The following is a 19,520-nucleotide window of genomic DNA, read 5'->3' on the forward strand; positions in this document are numbered from 1 at the left end:
TGGTCTTCCTCACTCAGATGGGAATGAGCCTCTCGTATTAACAGTCTGATAAAATAGGATAAAGCATTCTTTGACATAGGCAAAGATGGTTTCTTAACTGAACACCATAAAGCTTCAGACAGGCCTCGTAAAGGTTTAGTTCGTTTTAAATAGAACTTAAGAGCTCTCACAGGGCATAAAAATCTTTCTAGTTCATTGCCAACCATATTCGATAAGCTTGGAATATCGAACGATTTCGGCCAAGGTCGAGAAGGCAGCTCGTTTTTGGCTAGAAAACCAAGTTGTAGTGAACATGTAGCCTTTTCTGATGAAAATCCGATGTTCTTGCTGAAGGCATGAATCTCACTGACTCTTTTAGCTGTGGCTAAGCATACCAGGAAAAGAGTCTTTAAGGTGAGATCTTTCAGGGAGGCTGATTGTAGCGGCTCGAACCTGTCTGACATGAGGAATCTTAGTACCACGTCTAAATTCCAACCAGGTGTAACCAAACGACGCTCCTTCGTGGTCTCAAAAGACTTAAGGAGGTCCTGTAGATCTTTATTGTTGGAAAGATCTAAGCCTCTGTGACGGAAGACTGATGCCAACATGCTTCTGTAACCCTTGATAGTGGGAGCTGAAAGTGATCGTTCTTTCCTCAGGTATAAGAGGAAGTCAGCTATTTGAGTTACAGAGGTACTGGTCGAGGATACAGATACTGACTTGCACCAGTTTCGGAAGACTTCCCACTTCGATTGGTAGACTCTAAGGGTGGATGTTCTCCTTGCTCTAGCAATCGCCCTGGCTGCCTCCTTCGAAAAGCATCTAGCTCTCGAGAGTCTTTCGATAGTCTGAAGGCAGTCAGACGAAGAGCGTGGAGGCTTTGGTGTACCTTCTTTACGTGTGGCTGACGTAGAAGGTCCACCCTTAGAGGAAGAGTTCTGGGAACGTCTACTAGCCATCGAAGTACCTCGGTGAACCATTCTCTCGCGGGCCAGAGGGGAGCAACTAGCGTCAACCTTGTCCCTTCGTGAGAGGCGAACTTCTGCAGTACCTTGTTGACAATCTTGAACGGTGGGAATGCATATAGATCTAGATGTGACCAATCTAGGAGAAAGGTACCTATATGAACTGCTGCTGGGTCCGGGATTGGTGAGCAATATATTGGGAGCCTCTTGGTCATCGAGGTTGCAAAGAGATCTATGGTTGGCTGGCCCCAAGTGGCCCAAAGTCTCTTGCATACAACCTTGTGGAGGGTCCATTCTGTTGGAATTACTTGTCCCTTCTGACTGAGACAATCTGCCATGACATTCAAGTTGCATTGGATGAACCTCGTTACTAGCGATATGTTTAGACCTTTTGACCAGGTGAGCAGGTCCCTTGCGATCTCGTACAACGTCAGTGAGTGGGTCCCTCCTTGCTTGGAGATGTACGCCAAAGCCGTGGTGTTGTCCGAGTTCACCTCCACCACTTTGCCTTGAAGGAGAGACCTGAAGCTTTTCAAGGCCAGATGTACTGCCAGTAGCTCCTTGCAGTTGATATGCATTGTCCTTTGACTCGAGTTCCATATTCCCGAGCATTCCCGACCGTCTAATGTCGCGCCCCAGCCTACGTCCGATGCGTCCGAGAAGAGAACGTGGTTGGGAGTCTGAACAGCCAGGGGCAGACCCTCTCTGAGGCTGATACTGTCCTTCCACCACGTCAGGCAAGACTTCATCTTCTCGGAAATGGGGATCGAGACCGCTTCTAGCGTCTTGTCCTTTTTCCAGTGAAATGCTAGGTGATATTGAAGAGGACGGAGGTGTAGTCTTCCCAATGACACAAACTGTTCCAGGGATGATAGCGTCCCTATCAGACTCATCCACTTCCTGACTGAACATCGTTCCTTCTTCAGCATGTTCTGGATGCATAACTGGGCTTGGCTTGTTCTGGGGGCCGACGGAAAAGCCCGAAAAGCTAGACTGTGAATCTCCATCCCTAAATACACAATAGTTTGGGATGGGACCACTTGTGACTTTTCCATATTGACAAGGAGACCCAATTCCTTGGTCAGATCTAGAGTCCACTTTAGATCCTTCCGACAGCGACGACTGGAAGAAGCTCTGAGAAGCCAGTCGTCCAAATAGAGGGAGGCTCGGATGTCCGCTAAATGAAGGAATTTGGCTACATTCCTCATCAGCCTCGTAAACACAAGAGGAGCTGTGCTTAGGCCAAAGCACAGGGCTTGAAACTGGTAGACAACCTTTTCGAAAACGAATCTCAGAAAAGGTTGGGAGTCCGGGTGGATGGGGACGTGGAAGTAGGCGTCCCTTAGGTCTAAAGAGACCATCCAGTCTTCCCTTCTGACCGCTGCTAGAACCGACTTTGTGGTCTCCATGGAGAACGTCTGCTTTGTGACAAAGACATTCAGCGCACTGACGTCTAGCACCGGCCTCCACCCTCCTGTCTTCTTTGACACCAAGAAGAGGCGGTTGTAGAATCCCGGGGTTTGATGGTCCGAGACTTTGACTACCGCTCCCTTCTCTAGTAAGAGAGACACTTCCTGTTTCAATGCTCGTCTCTTGTCTTCCTCTCTGTACCTGGGAGAGAGATCGATGGGAGACGTTGCTAGAGGGGGTTTTCGTACAAACGGGATCTTGTACCCCTCTCTGAGCAACTTCACAGATTGTGCATCTGCGCCTCTCTTTTCCCAGGTCTGCCAGAAGTTCTTGAGTCTGGCTCCCACCGCTGTCTGAAGAAGCTGGCAGTCAGACTCTGCCCTTAAAGGACTTGGTTCCTTTCTTCTTTCCTCGTTTCCCTTCGGCACGAGCACCTCCTCTGCTGGAGGCTCTGCCACGAAAGGGCGGAATAAAACGGGACGCTGGAGTGTCCATCCTTGGTCTAGCTGACAAGGTAGGCAAAGGGGTGGTTTTGCGAGCTGAGGACGCAACAAGATCGTGAGTATCCTTCTGTATCAAAGAAGCGGCAATTTCCTTAATCAGGTCTTCTGGAAAAAGGCACTTGGAAAGCGGAGCAAACAGAAGTTCGGATCTCTGGCATGGTGTAACTCCAGCTGAAAGGAATGAGCATAGGTTTTCACGCTTCTTAAGGACTCCGGACACAAAAGATGCAGCAAGCTCATTAGACCCATCACGTACGGCCTTGTCCATGCAGGACATGATGAGCAAGGAAGTCTCCTTCTCTGTCGGAGAGATCTTTCTGCTTAGAGCTCCTAAACACCAGTCTAAGAAGTTAAAAACTTCGAAGGCTCTAAAGATACCTTTCAAAAGGTGGTCCAGGTCCGAAGATGACCAACATATCTTTGAGCGTCTCATGGCAAGGTGGCGGGGAGAGTCTACTAGGCTTGAGAAGTCGCCCTGGGCAGAGGCAGGAACTCCCAAGCCGAGAACTTCTCCCGTGGCATACCAGACGCTCGATCTAGAAGAGAGTCTAGCAGGGGGAAACGTAAAAGCTGTCTTCCCTAAACTCTTCTTGGACTGCAGCCATTCTCCTATCACACGCAAAGCTCTCTTGGACGAGCGTGCGAGGACGAGTCTAGTAAAGGCAGGAGTGGATGACGGCATGCCTAACACAAACTCTGACGGAGGAGAACGCGGAGCCACAGAAACAAACTGGTCCGGAAACATCTCTTTGAACAGGGCCAAAACTTTCCTAAAGTCCAAAGAGGGTTGCGTAGACTTAGGCTCGTCCAGTTCTGAATGCGGTTCATCTACGTGTGCAGCAACATCATCATCAGAAAGTCCCTCATCCGATAACTGATGAGGGAACGGCAACGGAGTGGGTAACGGCTGGTAAGCTGAGTCCGGTCGCACGGGTGCATGCGTGACTGAGCCGGACGCAACGTCATGGAACTGTTGCCCAGTCTGTGAGCTGGCAACAACCATAGCAGCGCGGGGACGCACAGCGTCTACTCCAGACTGTCTGGACTGATGTGGGTGAGCAGTGGCAACCACACTGGGTTGCGGAGGTTGACGCACCGCGTCAAAACAAAACAACTCTGACGGTTGTTGAACCTCACGAACGTCAACGGAGACCTCCGTGCGTCGCTGAACGTCAACATGCGGCTGGCAGATCACACTGGAACGCATGGGTGGCGGAACTCTCTCAACTGGTGTGCGTGAGAAGGTTACCTCAGCGTCCACAGGACGCACAACCGATCGTGTGGAAGGTTGTAGGCTAGGTACTGCACTAGCTGGTGCGGCAGCAACCTTCTCCGCACGAAAGTCCTGCATAAGAGACGTCAGTTTTGACTGCATGTCTTGCAGTAGAGACCACTTAGGGTCTACAGGAGCAGGTGCAGCGACAGACGGTGTTACTGTCTGAAGCGGTACCGCTTTGCCTCTCTTAGGCGGTGAGCAGTCATCGGATGACGGCAGCGAGTCCGAACTGACCCAGTGGCTACAACCGGGCCGTTGGACTTGCGCTGAAGGGACCGACTTGCGTTTTAACGGTCGTGAGACCTTGGTCCAGGGTTTCTTGCGAGAAACACCTTCCGAAGACGAGGTATAAATGGGCTCTCTCGTCTTAGTTAGGTAGGGGCGATCTTGGGTAGATACGCCCGATACCACGGAGGGAACGTCTGTTCGCTGATTAAAGCCTCTCGAACCCATTTGTCGTACGACATTGCTTCTCCCCTGGACTTGGGAGCTTGCAAGAGGTCCCGGACTAGGAGGACGACAGGCACGAACAGACGAACCCTCAAGCGCAACACTATCCACAACACTATCACTCACTTTAACACTTCCCACTGCACTTTTGCACTTCAGCTCCTTCACATCCGCCATAAGTTGATTACGGTCACTAGCAAGGGACTCAACTCTCTCACCCAGAGCTTGGATGGCACGCATCATATCAGCCATCGAAGGTTCCTGAGTGCCAGGAGGGGGATTAGGAGCAACCACTACAGGGGAAGGAATAGGTTGTGGGGCATGAGGAGAGGAAATATCGATAGAACGAGAGGAACTTCTCCTAACTCTATCTCTCTCTAGCCTACGTGTATACTTTTGGAATTCGATAAAATCGAATTCCGAAAGCCCAACGCACTCCTCACACCAATCTTCCAATTGACAGGTTTTATCCCGACAATTGGAACAAACAGTGTGAGGGTCGATAGAAGCCTTCGGAAGACGCCTTGAACAGTCCCTAGCATTGCACTTCCTAAATTTTGGGACTTGTGAAGGGTCAGCCATTTTGAATTGGTCGAAGGGGAATTCAAAAAACTATCAAAAAGTCATCAACAAAGAATCCGTTATCAAAAAGAGTTCAAGGATTTGTGAAGAGAAACCTTGCACAGCGAAAGCTCAAAACTAGAATAATGTACTTCACCAATTAGTTGTGAAAAAACTCCAGTTTAGCAACAGCGAGTAAGTACGTCTTGTCGTTAGCACGACAGAGAGAAAATTGAGTCTTTGTTTACATTGAGTACTGGGTATCTGGACGACAGATGGCGCTGTTGGGCACACCCGCAACCTGTGTAGCGATCGCTGGCGAGTTTTACCTTAGAGTTTTCTGTCGAGCAACAGAGTTGCAGCTATTATAATCACCGGCTAAGTTAAATATTGAAAACTACATTTTAATAATATTCTCATGTTGAACATGACTTTGTTTCAATAAAATGAGGTTCTTATTTATTTGAGCATTAATGTACAGTATGTGCATTCCAGTATAGTCTTACCTGAACTGTCTGCAAAATGTTCAGTAAAGCACCACTTAAAATTCCTTCTTGCGGGTTTTTTTGAAGGCACACTACCTTTGCGGATGAAAAAATAACTTCCAGGTGGTATATCTCGACTATTCCAACAATCTGTGCCTGAAACATTAAATTCATAATTATAAAATAAATGCCTGTACATTACAGTCTATAAATGTTGAACATTTGGAGGCTACATAGTTCTTATTCTAAATTCAGCCTAGTGATGTATCTGGTTTTGTGACATTCTGAATAAAATGCAGGGGGTGTAATCTTTTCATCTTTCAAGATGCCAAACAAAAACGTAATTCTAATAATAAAATTTATCTCCCCTATATAATATAGAGCAAGTACTGGCTTTATATATGAATACAGTATATAAAATGGATTTTGAGCAAAGTGAAAAATCTATTTTTGGGTGAGATAGCCCTGTCGTCCTGATGGAAGGTTCCTTTCCTTTAGGTAGCTTTCTAAGTGATATTTGCTATAGTGATACTCCCAGAGAATTAACCATAGGTCTTCAGAATTCTAACTCCTGGCGCGAGTATCCTTAATATATCTTTAAGGATATCGCATAAAATCAGGGGACATATTTTTTGATACGACACATAGCAATCTTCGCTCTGAATAGATTTAACTCTTTGAGGGGGAAGAGTGACGAATGAAAGGGGAGCCATTATCAAGGTAGCCGGTGGACCCCCTCCCCGTACTCCTACGGCCCATCATTCCAAGTTGTATTTAAGCAGGAATAGCCGCAGGAAGAGTAGTTTCGGATGGGGTCATTTTAAGAAAGAAGGGTGGGTCCGTCAGGACGAAATGGCTATCTCACCCAAAAATAGATTTTTCACTTTGCTGAAAATCCATTTTTTTTGGGCTCGGCCATGTCGTCCTGATGGAAGCCTACCAGAGAATTAACTTGAAAGTACTATATCTGTGGGTTTGTATAAGTGCCTTTACTTTGAATGAGTTCCTTATATGGTTTCCTAGACCTTTGGACCTAGCTTAGGGCTTTCTGCCCACTGCAGGGAAAGTTGGGCCCTTCTAGGGTTTAATTGAAACTCTAGTATGCTTTATTCGTCTGTAACTGAGATAGCAGCAATAAGTTGCAAATACGTTTAGTATTTTACCTTGCAACTAGATTATCAAATGTAGTTACAATTAGGTATGAATCTGATCCGGCATTGAAAACACACCAGGGTCCATATTTTCTCTTGTCGAAAAAATATGTAATTTCAACGAAACCAAATCTGACTGATTTGTACAGATTTTGGAAATGCATGAACACTGTGACGCAACGTTCACTCGGCACTGTTGTTATTGGTCAGATATGCACCTATATGAAACAGTGTGTTAATCATCGTTGTGATTTGCACTCGAGGGTAAATGTACCCATGAACCCGATGCACTGGAAAGTCCCATAGCAGTTCACTGTTTATCGCAGTGCTAGACGACGGGTTTTATAACACTACCCGCCGCCACCACAACATGTTTTATTTTGTGTACTTGCTTTGTATAGTGTCTGTAAAAGATCTGGTTGATCTCCACCCAGTGTATGAGCGGAGTATACCAAAGCCCCTGTGTTGGAAGAAGTTCCGTGAAAAAGCAATTTTCTTTGGATCGTGACCTGCGGGTGAGCTGTCAGGATCCGCTCTGCGAATAAGTAGGTGAGCTTTGCTCTCAGTTGTCTCAGGGATAGATTTTGATCCTGAGGTTTCGCCTCGGAAGAGTTGTCTTTCCTTGATGTCTGAAGTTCTACGAAGATAGACCTGACACTCTACTGGGCATAGAGAGACATCTTCCTTCAGTGGGCAGATTCTCCAAGGACCCCACCTCTTGGTAGGTAGCTCTTTCTCAGCAAGAAAGGCAGGATCAGGAAAAGGGTTCAGTTCTCCTGTGTCTAGGAACTGAATATGGCCTACATCCCTGATAGGGCCAATATTTCACAAACTCTAGCTCCTTTAGAGTACAATCCTCATTGTTTAGGTTCGAAGCATAGTCCAAGACTTTGTCCAACGACCATGTAATGGGCTTTGGAGGGGTTGCCGGCTTGGGTCTAGTGCATGCTTTGGCACCTTATAGAAGGTTTCGCTTGTGAGGTCCACCTCAAAGCGTATAGAAGAGGTCTAGTCAGGGCCGACTTACTCGCGGTTATCGTAGTGGAAGTCGGGCCTTGTTCAAGTAGGTAAATGAAGAAAGAGAGACAGAAATCTGTTGAAATTTCTGTTGGTCTCCTTGTTTTCCCAAAGGATACCCATTTCTTCCAAGACGATTCACATTGTCTCCTGGTTGAACTTAACTTGTACTCTACAATGAAGACGACCTTGTCCTTCGAGATCCCAAACTTTTTGTTCACTGCTAGGGCGAAAAAATCATGAGATGTAGGTTGTTGATTCTCGAGGATGAAACATAAACAGTCGGCTTCTGCACCAGTTGGGATAAAACTGGGTTCGGCAGAGGAAACAGCTTCAGTTTCAATTCTAGAACTAGAGGGAACCAATTGTTTTTGGGCCATTTGGGGGCGACTACTGCAGCTGTTCCTCTGAAGGATCTTAGCTTGTCGAGGACTTTTAGCAGGAGATTGGTTGGTTGAAACAGGTAAATTTGATTCCATCTGTTCCAGTCGAGAGACATGGCGTCTATCGCTTCTGCTTAAGGTTCTCGTAAGGGGCTACATAGCGAGGTAGTTTCTCGTTGTCGCTCGTTGCGAAGAAGTCGACCTGCAGTTCCAGGACTTTTATCGAAATAAAGGAGAATGAGTCTGCATCTAGGGACCATTCTGTCTCTATCGGCTTTTGCGTAGATAGAGCATCCGCCGTCACATCGCGGAACCCTTGAAGGTGAACTGCTGATAAATGCCATCTTCTCTTCCTTACCAGGCGGAAGATGGCTAACATCACGTGATTGATGTGAGGTGAACTCGAGCCTTGTCAATTTAGACATACTGTATTACTATCACCTCGTTGTCCAGGACCAGTCTGATGTGGACTGCTCTGCGAAGGGATAGTCTCTTTAAGGTCAGGAAGACTGCCATAGCCTCCAAGATGTTGATGTGAAAGTTTTGAACTGGTGTGACCAATTCCTTGCACTTTCATTTCTTGCGAATGGCCTCCCCATTCTTCCAGGGAGGCGTCCACTGATGTTTGTGGTGGTTGCAAGAGAATTGTCTGTGCTAGGCTCTTATTCGTTGACCACGGCCTTAATAGCGTGCGCAATCGGGTTGGGGTCAACCTTTGTTAATCTCTTCGAGCGTTTGATGCATATCTTCTCCAGACTCCTGACGCATCCTTTAGCTGTGCCTTTAGCACCGGGTCTGTCACTACTGCGAACTGGAGAGAGTCCAAAACTCTTTCATGTTGGCGTCTTGAAATCCTTTTGTGGTGGATTAGTCTCTTGACAGATGCCGCTATTTCTCTCCTCTTCTTTAATGGAATGGAGAGGTGGTGTGACTGCAAGTTCCCATGGATTCCTAACCATTGAAACTTGTGAGCAGGAGAAAGGCGAGACTTCTAGCGATTGATCTTGAAACCCAGGTGTTCCAGGAACTGGATCACCTTTCCGGCCGCTTGCAGACAAGTAGTCTTGGATGCTGCCCGCACCAGCCAATCGTCCAGGTATGCTACTACTTGTACTCCTTCGGAGCGTAGTTGCTGGACGATTGTGTCCGCTAGCTTTGTAAATACCCTTGGGGCTATGTTTAGTCCAAAGGGCATGGCTGTGAAGACATATTTTGTCTTCTGTAGCCTGAATCCTAGGTAGGAGGAGAGGGGGCAACTGACTGGTAGGTGCCAATAAGCATCTGCCAGGTCTATTGAGACTGTGTAAGCCCCTTTTTTGGTAGAAGGGTCCTTATGTGTTGCAATGTAAGCATCTGGAACTTGTTCTCGATGAACTTATTGAGTGGAGACAAGTCTAGAATGACTCTGAGTTTGTCCGAGTCTTTCTTGGGAACACAAAATAGCCTTCCCTGGAATTTGATGGACTTCACTTTTCTTATTACCTTCTTGTTCAAGAGTTCTGAGGTATATTCTTCCAACAAGGGGGTGGAGTGTTGGAAGAATTCTGGAAAAGTGGGGTGGATTTTTGTTCTATTTCCAACCAAGTCCATTCGTAATTTGGCTGTGGACCCAGGGATCGAAGGTCCAGCGATCCCGAAAGTGGAAAAGTCTGCCTCCTACCTGGAACCTCTCATTGTTTAGAGGTTCTTGAGGACTTGTTTCCATGACCGCGTCCTCCTCCACCCTTGAGGGGTTTCTGGAGGATCCTTTTGGGCACTTACCTTTGTAGGGCCGAAAGGTGGTCGAGTGCTTTTCAAAGCCTGGATTAAACACAGGTGACTGGGCTACCAGCTGTTGAGGGACCATCTGGAAGGTGGTTTGCAGCTGGGCTACCATTTGAGGCACCGTGGTCATGGTCACGGTCGGAAATTGTGCAGGTCTAATGAAGATTTCCTCTTTGAGGACATGCCCCAATTTTGGAGAAGGTTCCTATTCTCCGTGGTGGCTTTGGCAATGACTTCTTGGACCACTTCCTGTGGGAAAGGGTCTTCGCCCCAGATACATGATGAAATCAGTTTTCTGGGTTCGTGTTTCACCGTTGTTGCGGCAAACACATGCTTTCTACAGGTCCTTTTTTGACCTGACAAAAGCATACAAATCTATCACAAGGGTGGGGCATTATTTAAGGCCTGCACACATTTCCAAGCAGTTCTGATGAGACAGGGAGGTGGCAAGTCTATCTTTCGTCTCCTGTTCCCTTCTCAAAAGATGGTCTGGCAACTTTGGAAGGTTCTCATTAAACTGCTGGCCTGCTATCTCTGGATCCAACTTCGAGACGGAGAGGGTTAGATGTACCTCTTTCCACTTCTCGCAGGTGGGCATAGCTAGAGATAATGGTTTGCATTGCCCTCTTCGACTGCTCTCATGACACAGTCTATGGCTTTCCCCGAAAGGGGGAAGGCTCTGGAGGAAGGAGCAATGAAGGTTGGGTGCTTCTTGCTCAATGTTGAGACTTTGGAGTTGGTATATTCAGCTCCTTTCCGGGTCTTGGTAAGGATGGCTTGTGCCTTGTCATGTTCAAAGACAATGCCTTCCTTCGGTATAGTCTCCTCGCGGGATGCAGGTTCATCTCGCAGTCTCACGTAGTAATCTGGGTATACTGAAAGCTGGGCCTGAATTGAACCTCTTCAAGGGGTTTGGCCCCCAACTTCTCGGAGATATAAAGCTTCCCATTAATCATGGGCATGTGTTCCATCTACCTCCAGGGGTTGGTTTTGCAGTAGTGAGGGAGGTCAGATATTCTAAGGGGCTTAGCAGAGCCCCTGGAAGCGCCAAAGCGTTTCCCTTCCTGTACCTCTCTCTTCATCTCTTTGAGATCTTGCTTGTTCTCCTCTTGTTCCTTCCGGAACAGTGTCAACATCTGCTGGATCGACTCTAGGAGTGTTTCGCTCCTGCCGACCTGTATAGCCAGTTGGGGAGTTGGGGCTGAAGAGGTTGACGGCATAGGTTGATATGCCGACACAGTGAGCTGAGGGTCCTCAGTCACCGTCGAAACGGATCCTTCTTCCTCCGTGGGTGGTTGAACCACTTCTTCTTCAGGGCCTTCTTGCAGTAGGTCATGTTCGGTGTCAGTGGACACCTCCGACATCCGTTCTTGGTGGATGTCCAAGCCTTGCAGTGCCTTGTTGATATCCACGTCCACTGTCCGTTGGATAAAGGGAGGCTGGACCTGTACCTGAGGCACAACTGTACTGGATTGAGCCTTAGGGAACAGTAGGCACTTCAGAGATTCGTTAGGTAGGTAAGGTCCTGGAGAGTTCTTCTGGAAGCCTCATACTCACCTTTGAAGGGTTTCCCTTGCTGTATCCCTTAACTCCGTAGTGTCAGGGATATCTTTTCCAAAGCTGTCGGTCAGCAAGGTCGAGCAGTTGGAGCAACACTTCAGGTCCCAGTACCTCACGGATCCAGATACGATGCAGCACGGAGCATGAGATCTGTACATCGTATGCCCACAAAAGTTCTTACTCTTGTGGTTGCAGAACACAACTGTACACTTCACCATTGGCTCCTCCTGTAAGGGAGAAAAAGGGTGAAATGAGTACTCAGTTGTTTATATCATTGATATAATGCATACTTGAAAAAATAGTAATACTTACTATTATATTCAATAGCTTAGGATAGTAAGCTAGAAAGGAAATAGGGAAGACACATATCTGTGTTTCCTCTCACAAGCAATTGCTGAGCCCTCTGTCAATATTAATATTTAAATTCCTTATAAGGGAAAATACAGAGTGGAATAACTCTCGTACGTAGAGCCGGAGCTAGTGAATATTTATACAAACTCCTCCACCTGTAAAATATTAATACTGAATGGTGTTTCATGAGTGCCCCGATAATCAAAAGATTCATCAAGGTGTTGAGGGAATGCTTCAACCTCAGCATGTTATGCGGTCCCAACAATAGACTGCGAAAGGATACACAGAGTATGCTAGAAATACTTTTACTACTGTAGCGTTATATACTGTAGTTTTCCAACTACTCTATTGTTATATACTGTAGTTTTATTGGCTACTTTATTGTTGTATACTGTAGTTTTAGCGGTACACTACCGGGGTTAGGCTAGTGCCTGGTGGCACTAAGCGATAGAGAGAGAGAAAGAATGGAAAGGAGGGTTTCCTATTATTATGGTTTAGCACAATAAATGGAAGTGTAGGAGGGCTACTACCTCCTACTCTCTCCTTGCCAGAATTCTAATTCTAATGGAAGGGGAGGAATGCATCTGATTCTAGCTTCCATTCAGGCACAACTTTTGCCGCCGCTGTACTGCCGGTTGCGAGGTCTGTGGATGGCAGGCCAAGAGAGGACTGAAGAATTCTCAACAGTATATTGGGTTTCCCACCGGCAGCCGTCAGGGCCGGCTCAGTCTTCCCCCCGGGGCATTCGCTCCCGGTGAAGGAAGGACATAAGGGGGAGTTGGCCGTGGCGGTAACCTAACCGCCGCTGGTAGGGTCCCGGCCGGCAACTTAGTCAACCCACCAAGCCGGGATGATTGTAGAATACCGGCCAAAAGAATGTTGTGACGGCTAGGCCGACACTAAAGGACAGAGGGGGGAGGGAAAAGGGTCTTAAAGTTTGCAGGGGAGAAAGGCAGCAGCAGGCATGCCACCTACTTTCAGCTGTAAACTAAGGAAGCATGGCTTCCTGTGCCGATGCCGTTGTGGTTGGCAAAGGAATAAGAATTACCCTGTCGGTGACTTTGTCGGCTATAAAACATGTCTTATAGTCTACAAGGGAGAAAGGCGGCGGCAGGTATGCCGCCTACTTTCGGTTGTAAACTAAGGAAGCATGGCTTCCCATGCCGACATCGTGGGCCGCAAGGGAATCACGATTCCCCTGTCGGCGACATTTTCAGCTGCAAGACAATACACCCTGAGTTACCGTCATACATCGAAGCCGGGATACTCGGCGGCAAAGAAGATTGACGGTAAAACTATCTAAGTCAAGCCGGAGTTAACTACTCGGTGGCGATGACAAAAGATAGGGTTGCCGCTTGGGATGGCGGTGCTGAGGGGGGAGGAAGGGTTTATCCTCTTTTCTCTAAAAGAGAAACGTATCGAATTATACCCATAAATTCTAGGGGATATATATCCCCAACCGAATTACTGTAATAGGAAACGATACAAGAGGTTAAACAATGGGATTTACATTACTAACGTATACAGACTGTTAGGCTTACGAAAGTAACGTTACATATCGGAAGAGGAAATATTATATGTACAGGTATGCAATCTTCACTAGTATAATTTGCCTAACTAGCTAAAAGTTTCTTTATAGCTAAATACCGAGAGCGTCGCAATAATAACTAAATAAATTGCATTTATGGTGTGCGAGAGCGGTCTCAAAATGACCGCCTCCTGAGTTGGCAGTGCTCCACCTAACACACTTAAATTATACAAATTCAACTGTGAGAAGGGAGCTATAATTTATACACAGGAAAGATCAAATCCTCAACTTTCCAGAGGATGAAGATGCTGGAGATTGCATGATAATATTCCGAAAAACAGTAACAAACACCGAGAGAAACGTGGGAGCGCACTTAGCTTAAATGCTACAGGTTAAAGGAATGATGAGTCGTAGGAGTACGGGGAGGGGTTCCACCGGGTACCTTGATAACGGCTCCCCTTTCGTTCGCCACTCTTCCCCCTCATAGAGTTAAATCTATTTGGGGTGAAGATTGCTATGTGTCGTATCAAAAAATACGTCCCCTGATTTTATGCGATATCTTAAAGATATATTAAGGATACTCGTGCCAGGAGTTAGAATTCTGGAGACCTATGGTTAATTCTCTGGGAGTATCACTGTAGTAAATATTCCTTAGAAAGCTACTTAAAGGAACCTTCCATCAGGACGACATGGACGACCCCAAGAATATATTTATATTTCTTAACTATCATGCTCAAGGGGGAAAGGGAGTGGCCTGAAAGGTACACTTCAAAATCAGACTCTCCCACAAATTGCCAAACCATTGGGTTGTACAGTAGTTAGAAAAGGGGGAGGGGGTGGGAAGGGTTCAATCTTTGTGTGCGTGTATGTGGGCATATTTACCGGTATCTAAATAATTAGATGTCATATTTGATGGCTTGGGTACACTGGTTACTTAATAATAGGTTGTTCCTATGATAATACAGACCCTTATCATTTAATATGGATTGGCTCTATTACCATTTTGTTACTACCAAATGGATGAAATATCGTGGGTCCGGAAACATTGTATAGTTGTATCATGTTCCCACCAGTGCTTGGTGCGTCAGTGTAAGCAGCTTTGCTACTGCTTCGCTCTTGGCCGGTATGACGTCCAGACATTTGTTACTGACCTCTTCAGTGCTTTGTGTCCTTTCTCTCTTGTTCAGTGATGTGGTGGCCTATGTGGTAATGACCCCAACTGGTGATCGCCAAACTGGGGTTCGAGTCCCACTCAAATTCATAAGTTCCTTTGGTCTCGGCAACCTCACCAACCTTGTGAGCTAAGGATTGGGGGTTTGGGGGTGCCTGTAAGTCTATCTGTTGACTCATCGACATAACAGATCCATCTCTCTCTTTGATAGGTATATGCTTCTTCTTATTTGCCCCACTAGAGATTTCATTAATAATTCTAAAAGCAATTCTTACACCATAACCTCTCCCTAAATTCATAGCTTTGTCAGCCTCATTGGCTTTCCTGTCTAAATATTCTCTTCAGTCATTCCTGGCTTTTCTTTTGACCTCACTATCAATACTGGAATATTTAGCATGCTCTACCTTGTAATTTTCATTACTTCCTTGAAAACTTTCACCAATCAATTTCTGCCTTTGTCTTCTTTTTTAAATATCCCGCATATTTAATATCCATGGCTTTCTCATTGTAACCGCGTGTTCTATAACCTCACTACCAACGGATTGATATATGTTCTTAATATCACATCATTCTTTGTAAATTGCCTAATCTTCATTTTTATAGTTTCTAAGACTGCCAATCAATTCCTACATTCAATTCCAAATGTTTCTCTGTGGTCATCTATTAAAAGCTTAGTTGTATCAAACCTAAGTATTCTATCTACCTTTCTGCTGGGTGCTTTGTTTTAATTTCATTGTGGCAGTGAGGAGCTGATCAATAACAATATCTACACCTATAGCTTCTTATATTTCTCAGAGTTCCCCTTCTCTATTTATTAATAGCAATGTGATCTATTTGATTTTACGTAACTGCCACATGGTGAAGTCCATGTATTTTTGAAGATGTCCTTATGTTAGTCAGGGCAGTCCGTCAGGCCGTGACAGGTACTTTGCAGGTTGCCCCGGGTAGAAACCCAGTAACTGCAGCTTCTACCAGCACACTGCAGATCCGTTGGAGGCTTCAAGTGCCTCGAAATTTGCCTCTCCACCTTTCGATCCCAGGCAAAGGAATTTTGTTTCTGCTCAACCACAGGAACAAAAGACTTTTATAGGATTATGACCGTTGCATTTTAAGGTACGTAATCCCCGACAGATTCCAGCAAGATGGTGATTACTCCAAGCTAGAGCTGACACCAATGATGCTGATGAATAAGAGGAGACGACAAAAACAATCAACTCCTCCCTCAGGCGACACCCTTCACCCTCTGACAAGCACGGGCTCACTTACGAAATCCTATGGTCTTTGGCCGATCAAGACTGCTCCAAGGACTAAGTTGGCTCCCTCTATGTTAGCAGACCAGCATGCTCATGTCTCTCCTCCCAGTTGTACTTCCAGTCCATCCAGAAAGAAGATCCCGAAGAGACCTTCATTGCTTGCCAAGTTCCTGCCGCGACCGAAGGAGAGGAAGGATGCTAAGACGGTGCCAAATAACTGGTCACCAAGGATGGCAGCGACAGTGCAAGAGAAGGGACCGAGTTCGACACATTCAGCAACAACAACTGCTGAAAAGGATCTTCCCTTGATATAAAGGGACTCTTCGAGACATCAGGACGAACATGACGACCCACCCCGGGCTTCTATGGGTGGAAGAGCACGACCTTGCCCACGACCAGGACGACAGACTCTTGCGAGCGGCTAATCCCAAGATATCAGCGTCCAAGCAGAAGGAGACGGACCACGCTTTCTGGCAAGTCCTTGCATGCATCAGGGCCATTCATGGCCTGGACGACCCTACCACCGCAGCACCCGAGGGTAAGGACACGGTCTTGGACCATCTGTATGGTACAGTACTCAGAAACCTACCAAAACCAGCGCAGCTGTGCCTTGGTCTAGGGGGTTGAAGGGTGGCAGTAAGAAGGCCTTCACCAAGATCGCCACAAGCTCTCAGTCCCTTAGATCCAATAATTCGACAAAACTCCGTCCTTCTCCCTTCGTTCAGCAAAGGAGGTACTACGAAATGATGGAAGAGAACCTGGTAGTATTACCTTTGGATCCATTAGTAGTGTCTTTGACTAATAGCTCCTAGTTTCAAAAACTTTCGGATCTGCAGGTCTTTCCAGCAAGCGACGCCCTGAACATGGAGAAGGTCGCAAAGTATGCCATGCATGCTACTTTGGGGCTGGATCTATGGTTGGGGTCAGTAAGCCACCTTATCAGGATGGAGGATTAGAAGCGAGGGAGTCCATATCAATGTTCCTTTTCTCTGGTACAAGGACCACCGAGTTCCTGATCCACCAGGCTGTTAACTTTTTGGCCAACATGGTTTCAATGCAGTCATCAAAAAGTTCACCGGAAAGTACTGAAGATGGAGGTGACAAGGTTATGAACCTCGACAATGGAAAGTACGTCATTGTTCAATGTCGAGGACATCGAGAAGGGCTGATTGATGGAGGAAGATCAACCAGGACACAATTCTCCAGAGGGCCATGGCTTCAAAATCATACGCAGCAGCTCCTTCAATCTAGAAACCGCTGCCCATTAGATCATAGGGGAGAATTAGGAGTGCGGCTGCTCCCAAGTTTTCAACAAAGAATCCCTTTCCTGCCAAGGATCAACTCAGGTAAATCTAACCAGCAGACGAGGAAAAAGAGGGACTGTAGATGTAGTGGACGTAGTCGTTTCCGCTAGGGAGGGCAGTCCTCCCACTTGTTCACCGGTGGGAGGCTTCCTGCAATGCTGGTGGCAGAGGTGGTTGCAACATGGGGGCGAGGCTTGGACTGTCTCCGTGATAGGTTCAGAGTATCGTGTTCTGTTTACGCTATCTCCCTCCCTTAACTCAATATCTGATTCTGTCCAGTTCCTATACGAAGGCATCTGTGAAGGAACAGGTCCTCAGGGCCGAAGTCCAGACCATGTTGGAGAAGGGCGCTCTCCAAGAGGTCCTAGAAGGGACCGCTGGCTTTTGTAGTAGACTCTTTCTTGTAAAGAAGCTGTCAGGAGGGTGGCGATCAGTCATCAACCTTTCCTCCCTGAACAAGTTAGTGCAGCCGACTCCGTTCAGAATGAAAACGGCAGACACAATCAGACAGGCAATCAGATGAGAGGACTTCATGTGCACGCTAGATTTGAAAGACACATACTTCCAGATCCCCGTCCATCCATCATCAAGGAAATATTTGAGGATCATCTTAGACAACCGACGATACCAGTTCAAGGTGCTGTGCTTTGGCCTGTCAACAGCACCTCAAGGTTTTACAAGGGTCTTCTCCCTGGTATTAATCTGGGCCCACAGGATTGGCATTTGTCTTTTGAGATACCTAGATAACTGGCTGATCCTAGCAAACTCGGTGACAACCCTTCTCCAACACCGAGACAGGCTTCTCGAATTTTTTCATGATCTGGGGATTGTGGTAAATCTCGAGAAATCCTCCTTGCAACCATCATAGAGACTGGTATACCTTGGGATGCTACTAGGCACCAGATTGGGGAAAGTCTTCCCTTCCAACGACAGGATTCAGCGATTAAAGAAGGTAGCAAGTCCCTGCTTACAACAAGACGCTCTCCCCTCTCCCAGTGCAGCAGTGGCTGTGCCTCATAGGACACCTATCCTGCCTGGAATGACTGGTACAAATACGTTCTCTCCAGTGGCGTCTAAGTTCAGTTGATTCCAGCACAAGGACCCACTGGACCCATTTGTCCCTATGGGATCCGAACAGAGGAGGGACCCGAGATGGTGAGTGGCAGACGACAATCTTTGCAGAGGGGTAGATCTTCTCTCTTCCCCCACTGGAATTGATGCTCTTCACAGATGCATCAAAAGAAAAGTGGGGGCTCACTTGCTGCATCAAATGGCCTCCGTGCTTTGGTCCGAGTCCGAAAGTGTTCTTCACATACATCTCTTAGAAATGAGGGCAACCTTTCTGGCCCTGCAACAAGTCCATCAGCTCCTGGCCGGACAGATCACTCCTTTCCTGCAAACGGGAAAGGTTTATCCTGAGAGGCGCAGGAACATGCTTCCCGCCGTCAAACTTGCACGGAGTGAACAACATGACAAATTCGAAGATAATTTGTATTTTTCCTAACCATACAAACCTTAGCTATTTACATAGGGTTTACTTTCGGTGTAGTTGAAATGACGAGCCATTAGATTTTAACGAGGGTTGGGGAACAGGGCTTTCGGGCAAATATGTGTAAATAGCTAAGGTTTGTATGGTTAGGAAAAATACAAATTATCTCCGAATTTGTCATTTGTTCCGTAACCGAAATACAAACCACGCTATTTACATAGGGTGACTTACCCTTAGGCAGGGTGGAAAGTCCCCAGCCTTACTGGCTTTGGCTTACTCGGGGACTCAGAATCCGAGTGAGCAGCACTCGAGAAAAAGAGTTCCTGCACCTCGCAAGTTTCTTGAACGTGCGGCCTACATAAGTTGTGTGTGGAGGAATGAAGTGTGACTCGTCCTAGGAAGTTGACCTGAAGTCCTTTAGATGGAATTCTAGGCTAGGACGTCCCAATACCACCTCGTCAGGGTATGGGGGACGCGACAGTATTATTCTTAATACTAGGAACACAAGGAAGCATGGTTTACCTGCAGAGGTTTGAGGTCAGCTATGCAGAGACCCAGGATGCTGCATTCCCCAAGAGAGGGGAGGATGAAGAAAGAAGTAAGGGCCAGACATACTCTTTCATTCACGCAGACTAAAACCGGGTAACAGTGCCCTCAACCTTCTGCTACTTGTCCATTAAGGAGCCTGAGGTTAGACCAGCTGTTGTGCAGCCACCACAGGGCCGATAGAAAAAGTATCGAGGCTCCTGTGGGTCACGTCCTGCAGGTAGTGGGCTGTGAAGGTCGTTTGACGCTTCCAGACCCCAGCTTGTAACACCTGCGTCACAGAGAAGTTTCTCTTGAAGGCCAGGGACGTGGCGATGCCCCTGACATCATGTGCCCTAGGACGACGTGACGGAGGAGGGTCTGGATTCAAGGCA

At 46.9% G+C, this 19,520-nt stretch overlaps 1 protein-coding gene across 1 annotated transcript in view; it reads right to left on the reverse strand.

Moving 5' to 3' along the window:
• LOC137638764 (zinc finger protein 732-like) overlaps positions 1-19,520 on the reverse strand; it is a 41,158-nt gene that overhangs the window by 5,942 nt on the left and 15,696 nt on the right. The window contains exon 2 of the mRNA XM_068371114.1: positions 5,651-5,785. Coding sequence (XP_068227215.1) covers positions 5,651-5,785 — 135 coding nt within the window. The remainder of the gene's footprint in view (positions 1-5,650; positions 5,786-19,520) is intronic.

This window comes from Palaemon carinicauda, chromosome 3 (assembly GCF_036898095.1).
Source record: "Palaemon carinicauda isolate YSFRI2023 chromosome 3, ASM3689809v2, whole genome shotgun sequence".
NCBI classification, from domain to species: Eukaryota; Metazoa; Arthropoda; class Malacostraca; order Decapoda; family Palaemonidae; genus Palaemon; species Palaemon carinicauda.